General features: G+C 41.7%; 1 protein-coding gene across 1 annotated transcript; it reads right to left on the reverse strand.

Moving 5' to 3' along the window:
• Positions 1-11,687: 11,687 nt before the first annotated feature.
• Positions 11,688-13,809, reverse strand: LOC130425003 (polyadenylate-binding protein 1-like). The gene is made up of 6 exons (XM_056751031.1): positions 12,975-13,809; positions 12,782-12,897; positions 12,618-12,699; positions 12,435-12,527; positions 12,133-12,354; positions 11,688-12,042 (listed from the first exon to the last, which is right to left on the reverse strand). The coding sequence occupies exons 1-6, from the start codon at positions 13,155-13,157 to the stop codon at positions 11,947-11,949; spliced, it is 792 nt and encodes a 263-aa protein (XP_056607009.1). The 5' UTR covers positions 13,158-13,809; the 3' UTR covers positions 11,688-11,946.
• Positions 13,810-14,129: the final 320 nt, after the last annotated feature.

Raw genomic sequence — 14,129 nt, forward strand, 5'->3', positions numbered from 1 at the left:
TTTAAAATAATACAAATGAGAAATAGATTTAGTAATGAATTATTAACAAATTAATACATCGCCGGAATGTGGCGTTGCTTTGTATGGAGTCCGATAAAAGTGAGGATTCTTTTGACATAAATGTTTTTTTATGGGTGACCAAAAATCACAATACTAAAATAAAAAATCGTACAGTAGAAACTAAAACGATCAAATTAAAATAAAAGACCCAACTGGTCTAAAAAATAAAAAACGAGCAGCGGAACTAATACGAAGTGACGTAGGCTCAATGAACGCCTTCTCCCAAGCTGCGCGTGCCCTACAACATAACCGTATGATTAATGCATTATTTATATTCATTTATTATTCATCTAATTTATTCATTTGTAGATTTTTTATTACTGAAACCGGCTATTAGACTTTTAGTTTTTAAAGCGATTTTTAATGTTTTACGAATTAGGCCAATTTAAAATTCTACACAAAACGATGGATTTACAGATTCGTATTTCTTAACTGTTATTAATACATTTTTATTTAATTTTCAGCTTTTCCATTGCATTATTTTGTGTCGTATAAACTTATTTACGTCTGCGAGTTTAATATTTTGACAGATTCTTTTATGATATCGTTCGAATGTCGTTTTCACATGACGTCACGTCACTGCTTTTCTGAAGCGCAAAACGCAGATGAAGAGCCGTTTATGATCGAAACTTCATCTTTTGCGTCCTTTATGCCAGCTCAAATCGATAGAAACGAGAAGCCACAAGGGGGTATGAGCGTACCAAAGATACTAAGAGGAAAAATACAATTGTCGACTGATAATCGCAGGAAAAAGCGCATTGTAAACGTGCGCCTGCGGTCCGGAGGAGCCGAGTCGGATAACTTTCGCCAGAGTACGTGTAGTGACCACTTCGTCAAAGGTTGAATGCAACTTTCATGGATGATGTTACGTCATAGGATGACGGGCTCTATGATGTTGAACAACAAGGCAGGCTCTGGGTTTTAGTGTGTCATTGACATCAGGGAAACGGCTGTGAAGACTCTCAGTTAATGTCATGACGCATGAATGCTGTATGTTAAAATTTAGTTGACTGTTTGGTCGCAAACTTGGTATGAATGCATTGTAAATAAAGCTGTTTAAAAGCCAAATAACATTCTTGTTTTCATTTGTATCATTGTATCCTGCACAATCCTACGAAACATTTACATTCTTCAATTAACATTCAAGGCGTCATACAAAATCCCACTAAACGTACACAAGATTGGCTCTTAAAATTCATGTTTGCCTCTTGTTTGCTTTTTATCCAAAGTGACTTCAGGTTGCATTAAAGTTGTAGATTCTATCAACATGTGTTCCCTGAGAATCTAATTCCTGACCTTTGCAATACAAACAAATCTGAGCTACAGGAACATTTTATGAGCAATGTAAAGTGTTCGATATGGTACATACATTCATAAAAAGTAAAGTGATGTGTTTGCTGATAAAAATACTTTTCTGTATCTATATTGTTTACAAAAGCAGCTTTTAAAGCCCAGATCAATAAAAAGTCTATGCTTAGAAAAATTCAGACTCAAATTCATTCTTATGCTATTTTATTTACATTATGTACAGTCATTTACAATGACAAGCTTTGACGTGTTCATCAAAGCTTCATGTTGGTCTTGTTCCGCGGGAGTGTTCTGCCATAGATCCATTTGTCTGTAAAAACACAAACACGAGTGGTTACACACTAACACAAGCACAACCGTTACATTTAACGCCACATAACAACTTTGTCTGCTCAAGCACAACCTCATAGCATTGATTCACGCATTGCTATATTCTAACAGCAGAATTCCGACACTTACAATGTCTGCGTGTCGTCTGTAGATTCACGATGCTCCAGCTGGTGGGGCAGCTCAGGCTTCTGGACTCCGAACATCTATTTAATGTCGTCCAGAACCGGCGCCCCCACGTGGATGGTGACCGATGTGAAGACTCACCCAGCTGTTACAGTAGAGAGAAAGATGTGTAAGCCAGTGTTTAATTCAACTCAAAGTTTGAATGATCCAAAGTTTCATAAAGAGATTTCTACCTGTTGAGCTTGTGTTTTGACGGGAGCTGTTGCACCATCAGGCAGAATTTTGGGAATCTGAGATACTGCGGGAAACAAGAGAAAAGACAGTCGTATGAAGCAATTAAAGCTCTCCAAGAGTGTTTGTTTGTCTTATTAAATCTACAGTGATAATCCAAGAGAAACATACACAAGTCTGATTAATAAAACGTGAAGCTACTCACAGTGAGTGATAACTTCCGTATCATCACTGGGTGCAGGCAGGGCGAGCAGTCGCATAGGACGCAAGACATCCAGCTCTGCTTGGCTTGCCTGCGCACACCAACATACATCAGTCTATTATTTTAATACTATTCCTCACTTGTATTCTGTAATCTAGAAGTGGTCGAAGTGAGATCAGATGCATGATGCGTGAGCACTGACCCGGTATTCCAGAAGCACCTGAGAGACCAGCAGGCGCTGAGGCCGAGTACGAACATCATCCCACAGGACGACAGGCATCGGTGGGCGGAGACTCTCACCTGTAGACATGGAAAGATGTACATCCTCTATAAATACTTGGGAGTGAATAATAATGTGAATACGAAGGGGCTGACGAAGCATCATTTACAGAATGAGTAAGATATGAAGAGGCTACTGACTCTGAGCGAGGTCGCACGCTGCTGTCTGTCGACTGACGGGCTGGAGCGCGAGCTGGTTTTCAGGCTGAACGTCAAGGCGTTTTTGAACCTGCCACATGCATAAAACGAAGTTCAGCTAATTACATGAATTGTTATTGCCTTTCAATCTCGAGAAACCTGTAATGGTGGCTCATCTCACTTGAGGAACAGCAGACGTAAACCGTCCAGCAGGAAGCGATTCACTGCTGCTGTCCTGCTTCTCAGCCTGGGTCTTCTGCTCATTGTGACGAGACAGAGTGACCCGCAACGCCCTGCCGGCAACCACACGCCCGTTCATGACAGACGCGGCCGTGGTCGCATCGTTGAGGGTGGAGAAGCTGACGAATCCAAAGCCTCGGCTGCGTCCGGCCTCCATCATCAACTGAACAGAGAAAAGCACTCGTTTAAGTCTTTCACTTCGATTGTTAATTACTAATCACAATAAAACAATGAGCGTCATACCTTGGCACTGATGATGCTTCCAAAGGGTGAAAACGCTATGTACAGCTGCTGCTCACTGAAGCTGTAGGGCAGGTTACACACGTACAGACTCACCCCCTGTCGAACAGACAAGATCCAGTCAGTAACACAAGAACGCTTCAACATTCACTAAAGATTCGTTAGGTGATCAAAGGGTTTGGATACCGGGTAGTGCCTCTCATTGTCCTGAGCCATGACCTGCTGCTCAACATGACGCTCTTGAAAGGTTTTAAAGTGGCCAATGGACCTTTAAAACACAAACCAAACGAGCTCAACACTATTCGATTAGACAAGACAAAGTACAAGAAGTACAACTGAAATCCACTTACACTAGCTGGTCGTCCAACAACATGCCATCAAGCGCTTTGATGGCCTTCTCTGCCGCTTCAAAGGTGGCAAAGTGGACGAATCCATAACCTTTGGATCCATGTGCATCGCAGACCACCTTGACAACCGACATGAATTCAGACATCAGCACATGATCTACCTTATACAGGAAAACAATCAAACTGCAGATATTACCTTGCAGGACAGGATCTTCCCAAAAATTGAGAAGCTGTCATGAAGGCGGGCACCATCGATGCTGCTGGCCAGACCCTTGATGAAGATGTTCCCGACCCCAGTCGTCCTCAGAGTGGAATCACGCTGGGAGAACATGATCCGCATGGGTCTGCCCAGAAGATCCTGACACATAAGGCTGTCCATGGCGCTCTCAGCTGAAAGACAGAGTTGATAAGAGACAAGACGTAGCAAGTTTGTTTGTACGGCACACTTCACATAGCTTAATTGAAAGATGATTTACAGGAAACAACATCGAGGAGAAAAATACACAAGGCTGAAATTTCAAATTCAAATGTTTATTACCAAGATGTCAAGGTGAAGAACGGAGAGATAACTTACCATTGGCGTGGTTAACAAAGTTAACATAACCATACCGCAGGGATCGCCGAGTCACCCTGTCTCTGCAGACCCGCACGGACTGGATCGGACCGAACGGGCTGAACGTCTGATGGAGGACGAACTCGGACACTTCTGGATGAAGGTCCCCCACGAACAACGAGGCGATATGATCCCTCTGTACGCCAGCTCCACAAGAGCTTCCTCCGATGAACGATGTCATCTGACCTGTGAAAATAACAACTCACGGACTGAGAATACGTTAAAAACAAGAAATGTTAAAACCAGACAAAAATATGACACTGAGTAATTCAGATGAAAATGTATTGATAAATGAATAAATTAACGAAATGAATGTATCAATAAAGTCAAGAAATGGAAAATGCAAATCTGAAGATCGCTCCGTCTCGTCCAGCGGCTCGTCAAATCAATGTTTGTTGTTTGTAGAAGGTACGCTACGCGCTCGTTGCCTAGTGATCGACGTTTAAGGTGATACGCAGATGACCACGTCAACGTCATGCGTCGTTTTGTAATGGGAAAAAATCGATTTATTTTTTAATACTAATCGCGTTTATTTAAAATAATACAAATGAGAAATAGATTTAGTAATGAATTATTAACAAATTAATACATCGCCGGAATGTGGCGTTGCTTTGTAGGGAGTCCGATAAAAGTGAGGATTCTTTTGACATAAATGTTTTTTTATGCATGACCAAAAATCACAATACTAAAATAAAAAATCGTACAGTAGAAACTAAAACGATCAAATTAAAATAAAAGACCCAACTGGTCTAAAAAATAAAAAACGAGCAGCGGAACTAATACGAAGTGACGTAGGCTCAATGAACGCCTTCTCCCAAGCTGCGCGTGCCCTACAACATAACCGTATGATTAATGCATTATTTATATTCATTTATTATTCATCTAATTTATTCATTTGTAGATTTTTTATTACTGAAACCGGCTATTAGACTTTTAGTTTTTAAAGCGATTTTTAATGTTTTACGAATTAGGCCAATTTAAAATTCTACACAAAACGATGGATTTACAGATTCGTATTTCTTAACTGTTATTAATACATTTTTATTTAATTTTCAGCTTTTCCATTGCATTATTTTGTGTCGTATAAACTTATTTACGTCTGCGAGTTTAATATTTTGACAGATTCTTTTATGATATCGTTCGAATGTCGTTTTCACATGACGTCACGTCACTGCTTTTCTGAAGCGCAAAACGCAGATGAAGAGCCGTTTATGATCGAAACTTCATCTTTTGCGTCCTTTATGCCAGCTCAAATCGATAGAAACGAGAAGCCACAAGGGGGTATGAGCGTACCAAAGATACTAAGAGGAAAAATACAATTGTCGACTGATAATCGCAGGAAAAAGCGCATTGTAAACGTGCGCCTGCGGTCCGGAGGAGCCGAGTCGGATAACTTTCGCCAGAGTACGTGTAGTGACCACTTCGTCAAAGGTTGAATGCAACTTTCATGGATGATGTTACGTCATAGGATGACGGGCTCTATGATGTTGAACAACAAGGCAGGCTCTGGGTTTTAGTGTGTCATTGACATCAGGGAAACGGCTGTGAAGACTCTCAGTTAATGTCATGACGCATGAATGCTGTATGTTAAAATTTAGTTGACTGTTTGGTCGCAAACTTGGTATGAATGCATTGTAAATAAAGCTGTTTAAAAGCCAAATAACATTCTTGTTTTCATTTGTATCATTGTATCCTGCACAATCCTACGAAACATTTACATTCTTCAATTAACATTCAAGGCGTCATACAAAATCCCACTAAACGTACACAAGATTGGCTCTTAAAATTCATGTTTGCCTCTTGTTTGCTTTTTATCCAAAGTGACTTCAGGTTGCATTAAAGTTGTAGATTCTATCAACATGTGTTCCCTGAGAATCTAATTCCTGACCTTTGCAATACAAACAAATCTGAGCTACAGGAACATTTTATGAGCAATGTAAAGTGTTCGATATGGTACATACATTCATAAAAAGTAAAGTGATGTGTTTGCTGATAAAATACTTTTCTGTATCTATATTGTTTACAAAAGCAGCTTTTAAAGCCCAGATCAATAAAAAGTCTATGCTTAGAAAAATTCAGACTCAAATTCATTCTTATGCTATTTTATTTACATTATGAACAGTTATTTACAATGACAAGCTTTGACGTGTTCATCAAAGCTTCATGTTGGTCTTGTTCCGCGGGAGTGTTCTGCCATAGATCCATTTGTCTGTAAAAACACAAACACGAGTGGTTACACACTAACACAAGCACAACCGTTACATTTAACGCCACATAACAACTTTGTCTGCTCAAGCACAACCTCATAGCATTGATTCACGCATTGCTATATTCTAACAGCAGAATTCCGACACTTACAATGTCTGCGTGTCGTCTGTAGATTCACGATGCTCCAGCTGGTGGGGCAGCTCAGGCTTCTGGACTCCGAACATCTATTTAATGTCGTCCAGAACCGGCGCCCCCACGTGGATGGTGACCGATGTGAAGACTCACCCAGCTGTTACAGTAGAGAGAAAGATGTGTAAGCCATTGTTTAATTCAACTCAAAGTTTGAATGATCCAAAGTTTCATAAAGAGATTTCTACCTGTTGAGCTTGTGTTTTGACGGGAGCTGTTGCACCATCAGGCAGAATTTTGGGAATCTGAGATACTGCGGGAAACAAGAGAAAAGACAGTCGTATGAAGCAATTAAAGCTCTCCAAGAGTGTTTGTTTGTCTTATTAAATCTACAGTGATAATCCAAGAGAAACATACACAAGTCTGATTAATAAAACGTGAAGCTACTCACAGTGAGTGATAACTTCCGTATCATCACTGGGTGCAGGCAGGGCGAGCAGTCGCATAGGACGCAAGACATCCAGCTCTGCTTGGCTTGCCTGCGCACACCAACATACATCAGTCTATTATTTTAATACTATTCCTCACTTGTATTCTGTAATCTAGAAGTGGTCGAAGTGAGATCAGATGCATGATGCGTGAGCACTGACCCGGTATTCCAGAAGCACCTGAGAGACCAGCAGGCGCTGAGGCCGAGTACGAACATCATCCCACAGGACGACAGGCATCGGTGGGCGGAGACTCTCACCTGTAGACATGGAAAGATGTACATCCTCTATAAATACTTGGGAGTGAATAATAATGTGAATACGAAGGGGCTGACGAAGCATCATTTACAGAATGAGTAAGATATGAAGAGGCTACTGACTCTGAGCGAGGTCGCACGCTGCTGTCTGTCGACTGACGGGCTGGAGCGCGAGCTGGTTTTCAGGCTGAACGTCAAGGCGTTTTTGAACCTGCCACATGCATAAAACGAAGTTCAGCTAATTACATGAATTGTTATTGCCTTTCAATCTCGAGAAACCTGTAATAGTGGCTCATCTCACTTGAGGAACAGCAGACGTAAACCGTCCAGCAGGAAGCGATTCACTGCTGCTGTCCTGCTTCTCAGCCTGGGTCTTCTGCTCATTGTGACGAGACAGAGTGACCCGCAACGCCCTGCCGGCAACCACTCGCCCGTTCATGACAGACGCGGCCGTGGTCGCATGGTTGAGGGTGGAGAAGCTGACGAATCCAAAGCCTCGGCTGCGTCCGGCCTCCATCATCAACTGAACAGAGAAAAGCACTCGTTTAAGTCTTTCACTTCGATTGTTAATTACTAATCACAATAAAACAATGAGCGTCATACCTTGGCACTGATGATGCTTCCAAAGGGTGAAAACGCTCTGTACAGCTGCTGCTCACTGAAGCTGTAGGGCAGGTTACACACGTACAGACTCACCCCCTGTCGAACAGACAAGATCCAGTCAGTAACACAAGAACGCTTCAACATTCACTAAAGATTCGTTAGGTGATCAAAGGGTTTGGATACCGGGTAGTGCCTCTCATTGTCCTGAGCCATGACCTGCTGCTCAACATGACGCTCTTGAAAGGTTTTAAAGTGGCCAATGGACCTTTAAAACACAAACCAAACGAGCTCAACACTATTCGATTAGACAAGACAAAGTACAAGAAGTACAACTGAAATCCACTTACACTAGCTGGTCGTCCAACAACATGCCATCAAGCGCTTTGATGGCCTTCTCTGCCGCTTCAAAGGTGGCAAAGTGGACGAATCCATAACCTTTGGATCCATGTGCATCGCAGACCACCTTGACAACCGACATGAATTCAGACATCAGCACATGATCTACCTTATACAGGAAAACAATCAAACTGCAGATATTACCTTGCAGGACAGGATCTTCCCAAAAATTGAGAAGCTGTCATGAAGGCGGGCACCATCGATGCTGCTGGCCAGACCCTTGATGAAGATGTTCCCGACCCCAGTCGTCCTCAGAGTGGAATCACGCTGGGAGAACATGATCCGCATGGGTCTGCCCAGAAGATCCTGACACATAAGGCTGTCCATGGCGCTCTCAGCTGAAAGACAGAGTTGATAAGAGACAAGACGTAGCAAGTTTGTTTGTACGGCACACTTCACATAGCTTAATTGAAAGATGATTTACAGGAAACAACATCGAGGAGAAAAATACACAAGGCTGAAATTTCAAATTCAAATGTTTATTACCAAGATGTCACGGTGAAGAACGGAGAGATAACTTACCATTGGCGTGGTTAACAAAGTTAACATAACCATACCGCAGGGATCGCCGAGTCACCCTGTCTCTGCAGACCCGCACGGACTGGATCGGACCGAACGGGCTGAACGTCTGATGGAGGACGAACTCGGACACTTCTGGATGAAGGTCCCCCACGAACAACGAGGCGATCTGATCCCTCGGTACGCCAGCTCCACAAGAGCTTCCTCCGATGAACGATGTCATCTGACCTGTGAAAATAACAACTCACGGACTGAGAATACGTTAAAAACAAGAAATGTTAAAACCAGACAAAATTATGACACTGAGTAATTCAGATGAAAATGTATTGATAAATGAATAAATTAACGAAATGAATGTATCAATAAAGTCAAGAAATGGAAAATGCAAATCTGAAGATCGCTCCGTCTCGTCCAGCGGCTCGTCAAATCAATGTTTGTTGTTTGTAGAAGGTACGCTACGCGCTCGTTGCCTAGTGATCGACGTTTAAGGTGATACGCAGATGACCACGTCAACGTCATGCGTCGTTTTGTAATGGGAAAAAATCGATTTATTTTTTAATACTAATCGCGTTTATTTAAAATAATACAAATGAGAAATAGATTTAGTAATGAATTATTAACAAATTAATACATCGCCGGAATGTGGCGTTGCTTTGTATGGAGTCCGATAAAAGTGAGGATTCTTTTGACATAAATGTTTTTTTATGGGTGACCAAAAATCACAATACTAAAATAAAAAATCGTACAGTAGAAACTAAAACGATCAAATTAAAATAAAAGACCCAACTGGTCTAAAAAATAAAAAACGAGCAGCGGAACTAATACGAAGTGACGTAGGCTCAATGAACGCCTTCTCCCAAGCTGCGCGTGCCCTACAACATAACCGTATGATTAATGCATTATTTATATTCATTTATTATTCATCTAATTTATTCATTTGTAGATTTTTTATTACTGAAACCGGCTATTAGACTTTTAGTTTTTAAAGCGATTTTTAATGTTTTACGAATTAGGCCAATTTAAAATTCTACACAAAACGATGGATTTACAGATTCGGATTAACTGTTATTAATACATTTTTATTTAATTTTCAGCTTTTCCATTGCATTATTTTGTGTCGTATAAACTTATTTACGTCTGCGAGTTTAATATTTTGACAGATTCTTTTATGATATCGTTCGAATGTCGTTTTCACATGACGTCACGTCACTGCTTTTCTGAAGCGCAAAACGGAGATGAAGAGCCGTTTATGATCGAAACTTCATCTTTTGCGTCCTTTATGCCAGCTCAAATCGATAGAAACGAGAAGCCACAAGGGGGTATGAGCGTACCAAAGATACTAAGAGGAAAAATACAATTGTCGACTGATAATCGCAGGAAAAAGCGCATTGTAAACGTGCGCCTGCGGTCCGGAGGAGCCGAGTCGGATAACTTTCGCCAGAGTACGTGTAGTGACCACTTCGTCAAAGGTTGAATGCAACTTTCATGGATGATGTTACGTCATAGGATGACGGGCTCTATGATGTTGAACAACAAGGCAGGCTCTGGGTTTTAGTGTGTCATTGACATCAGGGAAACGGCTGTGAAGACTCTCAGTTAATGTCATGACGCATGAATGCTGAATGATAAAATTTAGTTGACTGTTTGGTCGCAAACTTGGTATGAATGCATTGTAAATAAAGCTGTTTAAAAGCCAAATAACATTCTTGTTTTCATTTGTATCATTGTATCCTGCACAATCCTACGAAACATTTACATTCTTCAATTAACATTCAAGGCGTCATACAAAATCCCACTAAACGTACACAAGATTGGCTCTTAAAATTCATGTTTGCCTCTTGTTTGCTTTTTATCCAAAGTGACTTCAGGTTGCATTAAAGTTGTAGATTCTATCAACATGTGTTCCCTGAGAATCTAATTCCTGACCTTTGCAATACAAACAAATCTGAGCTACAGGAACATTTTATGAGCAATGTAAAGTGTTCGATATGGTACATACATTCATAAAAAGTAAAGTGATGTGTTTGCTGATAAAATACTTTTCTGTATCTATATTGTTTACAAAAGCAGCTTTTAAAGCCCAGATCAATAAAAAGTCTATGCTTAGAAAAATTCAGACTCAAATTCATTCTTATGCTATTTTATTTACATTATGTACAGTTATTTACAATGACAAGCTTTGACGTGTTCATCAAAGCTTCATGTTGGTCTTGTTCCGCGGGAGTGTTCTGCCATAGATCCATTTGTCTGTAAAAACACAAACACGAGTGGTTACACACTAACACAAGCACAACCGTTACATTTAACGCCACATAACAACTTTGTCTGTTCAAGCACAAACTTATAGCATTGATTCACGCATTGCTATATTCTAACAGCAGAATTCCGACACTTACAATGTCTGCGTGTCGTCTGTAGATTCACGATGCTCCAGCTGGTGGGGCAGCTCAGGCTTCTGGACTCCGAACATCTATTTAATGTCGTCCAGAACCGGCGCCCCCACGTGGATGGTGACCGATGTGAAGACTCACCCAGCTGTTACAGTAGAGAGAAAGATGTGTAAGCCATTGTTTAATTCAACTCAAAGTTTGAATGATCCAAAGTTTCATAAAGAGATTTCTACCTGTTGAGCTTGTGTTTTGACGGGAGCTGTTGCACCATCAGGCAGAATTTTGGGAATCTGAGATACTGCGGGAAACAAGAGAAAAGACAGTCGTATGAAGCCACTAAAGCTCTCCAAGAGTGTTTGTTTGTCTTATTAAATCTACAGTGATAATCCAAGAGAAACATACACAAGTCTGATTAATAAAACGTGAAGCTACTCACAGTGAGTGATAACTTCCGTATCATCACTGGGTGCAGGCAGGGCGAGCAGTCGCATAGGACGCAAGACATCCAGCTCTGCTTGGCTTGCCTGCGCACACCAACATACATCAGTCTATTATTTTAATACTATTCCTCACTTGTATTCTGTAATCTAGAAGTGGTCGAAGTGAGATCAGATGCATGATGCGTGAGCACTGACCCGGTATTCCAGAAGCACCTGAGAGACCAGCAGGCGCTGAGGCCGAGTACGAACATCATCCCACAGGACGACAGGCATCGGTGGGCGGAGACTCTCACCTGTAGACATGGAAAGATGTACATCCTCTATAAATACTTGGGAGTGAATAATAATGTGAATACGAAGGGGCTGACGAAGCATCATTTACAGAATGAGTAAGATATGAAGAGGCTACTGACTCTGAGCGAGGTCGCACGCTGCTGTCTGTCGACTGACGGGCTGGAGCGCGAGCTGGTTTTCAGGCTGAACGTCAAGGCGTTTTTGAACCTGCCACATGCATAAAACGAAGTTCAGCTAATTACATGAATTGTTATTGCCTTTCAATCTCGAGAAACCTGTAATAGTGGCTCATCTCACTTGAGGAACAGCAGACGTAAACCGTCCAGCAGGAAGCGATTCACTGCTGCTGTCCTGCTTCTCAGCCTGGGTCTTCTGCTCATTGTGACGAGACAGAGTGACCCGCAACGCCCTGCCGGCAACCACTCGCCCGTTCATGACAGACGCGGCCGTGGTCGCATCGTTGAGGGTGGAGAAGCTGACGAATCCAAAGCCTCGGCTGCGTCCGGCCTCCTTCATCAACTGAACAGAGAAAAGCACTCGTTTAAGTCTTTCACTTCGATTGTTAATTACTAATCACAATAAAACAATGAGCGTCATACCTTGGCACTGATGATGCTTCCAAAGGGTGAAAACGCTCTGTACAGCTGCTGCTCACTGAAGCTATAGGGCAGGTTACACACGTACAGACTCACCCCCTGTCGAACAGACAAGATCCAGTCAGTAACACAAGAACGCTTCAACATTCACTAAAGATTCGTTAGGTGATCAAAAGGTTTGGATACCGGGTAGTGCCTCTCATTGTCCTGAGCCATGACCTGCTGCTCAACATGACGCTCTTGAAAGGTTTTAAAGTGGCCAATGGACCTTTAAAACACAAACCAAACGAGCTCAACACTATTCGATTAGACAAGACAAAGTACAAGAAGTACAACTGAAATCCACTTACACTAGCTGGTCGTCCAACAACATGCCATCAAGCGCTTTGATGGCCTTCTCTGCCGCTTCAAAGGTGGCAAAGTGGACGAATCCATAACCTTTGGATCCATGTGCATCGCAGACCACCTTGACAACCGACATGAATTCAGACATCAGCACATGATCTACCTTATACAGGAAAACAATCAAACTGCAGATATTACCTTGCAGGACAGGATCTTCCCAAAAATTGAGAAGCTGTCATAAAGGCTGCCACCATCGATGCTGCTGGCCAGACCCTTGATGAAGATGTTCCCGACCCCAGTCGTCCTCAGAGTGGAATCACGCTGGGAGAACATGATCCGCATGGGTCTGCCCAGAAGATCCTGACACATAAGGCTGTCCATGGCGCTCTCAGCTGAAAGACAGAGTTGATAAGAGACAAGACGTAGCAAATTTGTTTGTACGGCACACTTCACATAGCTTAATTGAAAGATGATTTACAGGAAACAACATCGAGGAGAAAAATACACAAGACTGAAATTTCAAATTCAAATGTTTATTACCAAGATGTCAAGGTGAAGAACGGAGAGATAACTTACCATTGGCGTGGTTAACAAAGTTAACATTACCATACCGCAGGGATCGCCGAGTCACCCTGTCTCTGCAGACCCGCACGGACTGGATCGGACCGAACGGGCTGAACGTCTGATGGAGGACGAACTCGGACACTTCTGGATGAAGGTCCCCCACGAACAACGAGGCGATCTGATCCCTCGGTACGCCAGCTCCACAAGAGCTTCCTCCGATGAACGATGTCATCTGACCTGTGAAAATAACAACTCACGGACTGAGAATACGTTAAAAACAAGAAATGTTAAAACCAGACAAAATTATGACACTGAGTAATTCAGATGAAAATGTATTGATAAATGAATAAATTAACGAAATGAATGTATCAATAAAGTCAAGAAATGGAAAATGCAAATCTGAAGATCGCTCCGTCTCGTCCAGCGGCTCGTCAAATCAATGTTTGTTGTTTGTAGAAGGTACGCTACGCGCTCGTTGCCTAGTGATCGACGTTTAAGGTGATACGCAGATGACCACGTCAACGTCATGCGTCGTTTTGTAATGGGACAAAATCGATTTATTTTTTAATACTAATCGCGTTTATTTAAAATAATACAAATGAGAATTAGATTTAGTAATAAATTATTAACAAATTAATACATCGCCGGAATGTGGCGTTGCTTTGTATGGAGTCCGATAAAAGTGAGGATTCTTTTGACATAAATGTTTTTTTATGGGTGACCAAAAATCACAATACTAAAATAAAAAATCGTACAGTAGAAACTAAAACGATCAAATTAAAATAAAAG

Source organism: Triplophysa dalaica, chromosome 6 (genome assembly GCF_015846415.1).
Source record: "Triplophysa dalaica isolate WHDGS20190420 chromosome 6, ASM1584641v1, whole genome shotgun sequence".
Lineage (NCBI taxonomy): Eukaryota > Metazoa > Chordata > Actinopteri > Cypriniformes > Nemacheilidae > Triplophysa > Triplophysa dalaica.

What these genes read in the sequence shown, in the direction of transcription:
- LOC130425003 (XM_056751031.1), bottom strand. Translation starts at nt 13,157, where the DNA reads ATGGACAGCCTTATGTGTCAGGATCTTCTGGGCAGACCCATGCGGATC. An exon ending in TTGTTGGACGACCAGCTAGT is followed by an intron (nt 12,700 to 12,781) that starts GTAAGTGGATTT and finishes TGTGTTTTAAAG; the next exon opens with GTCCATTGGCCACTTTAAAA. An exon ending in TTACGTCTGCTGTTCCTCAA is followed by an intron (nt 12,043 to 12,132) that starts GTGAGATGAGCC and finishes TGCATGTGGCAG; the next exon opens with GTTCAAAAACGCCTTGACGT.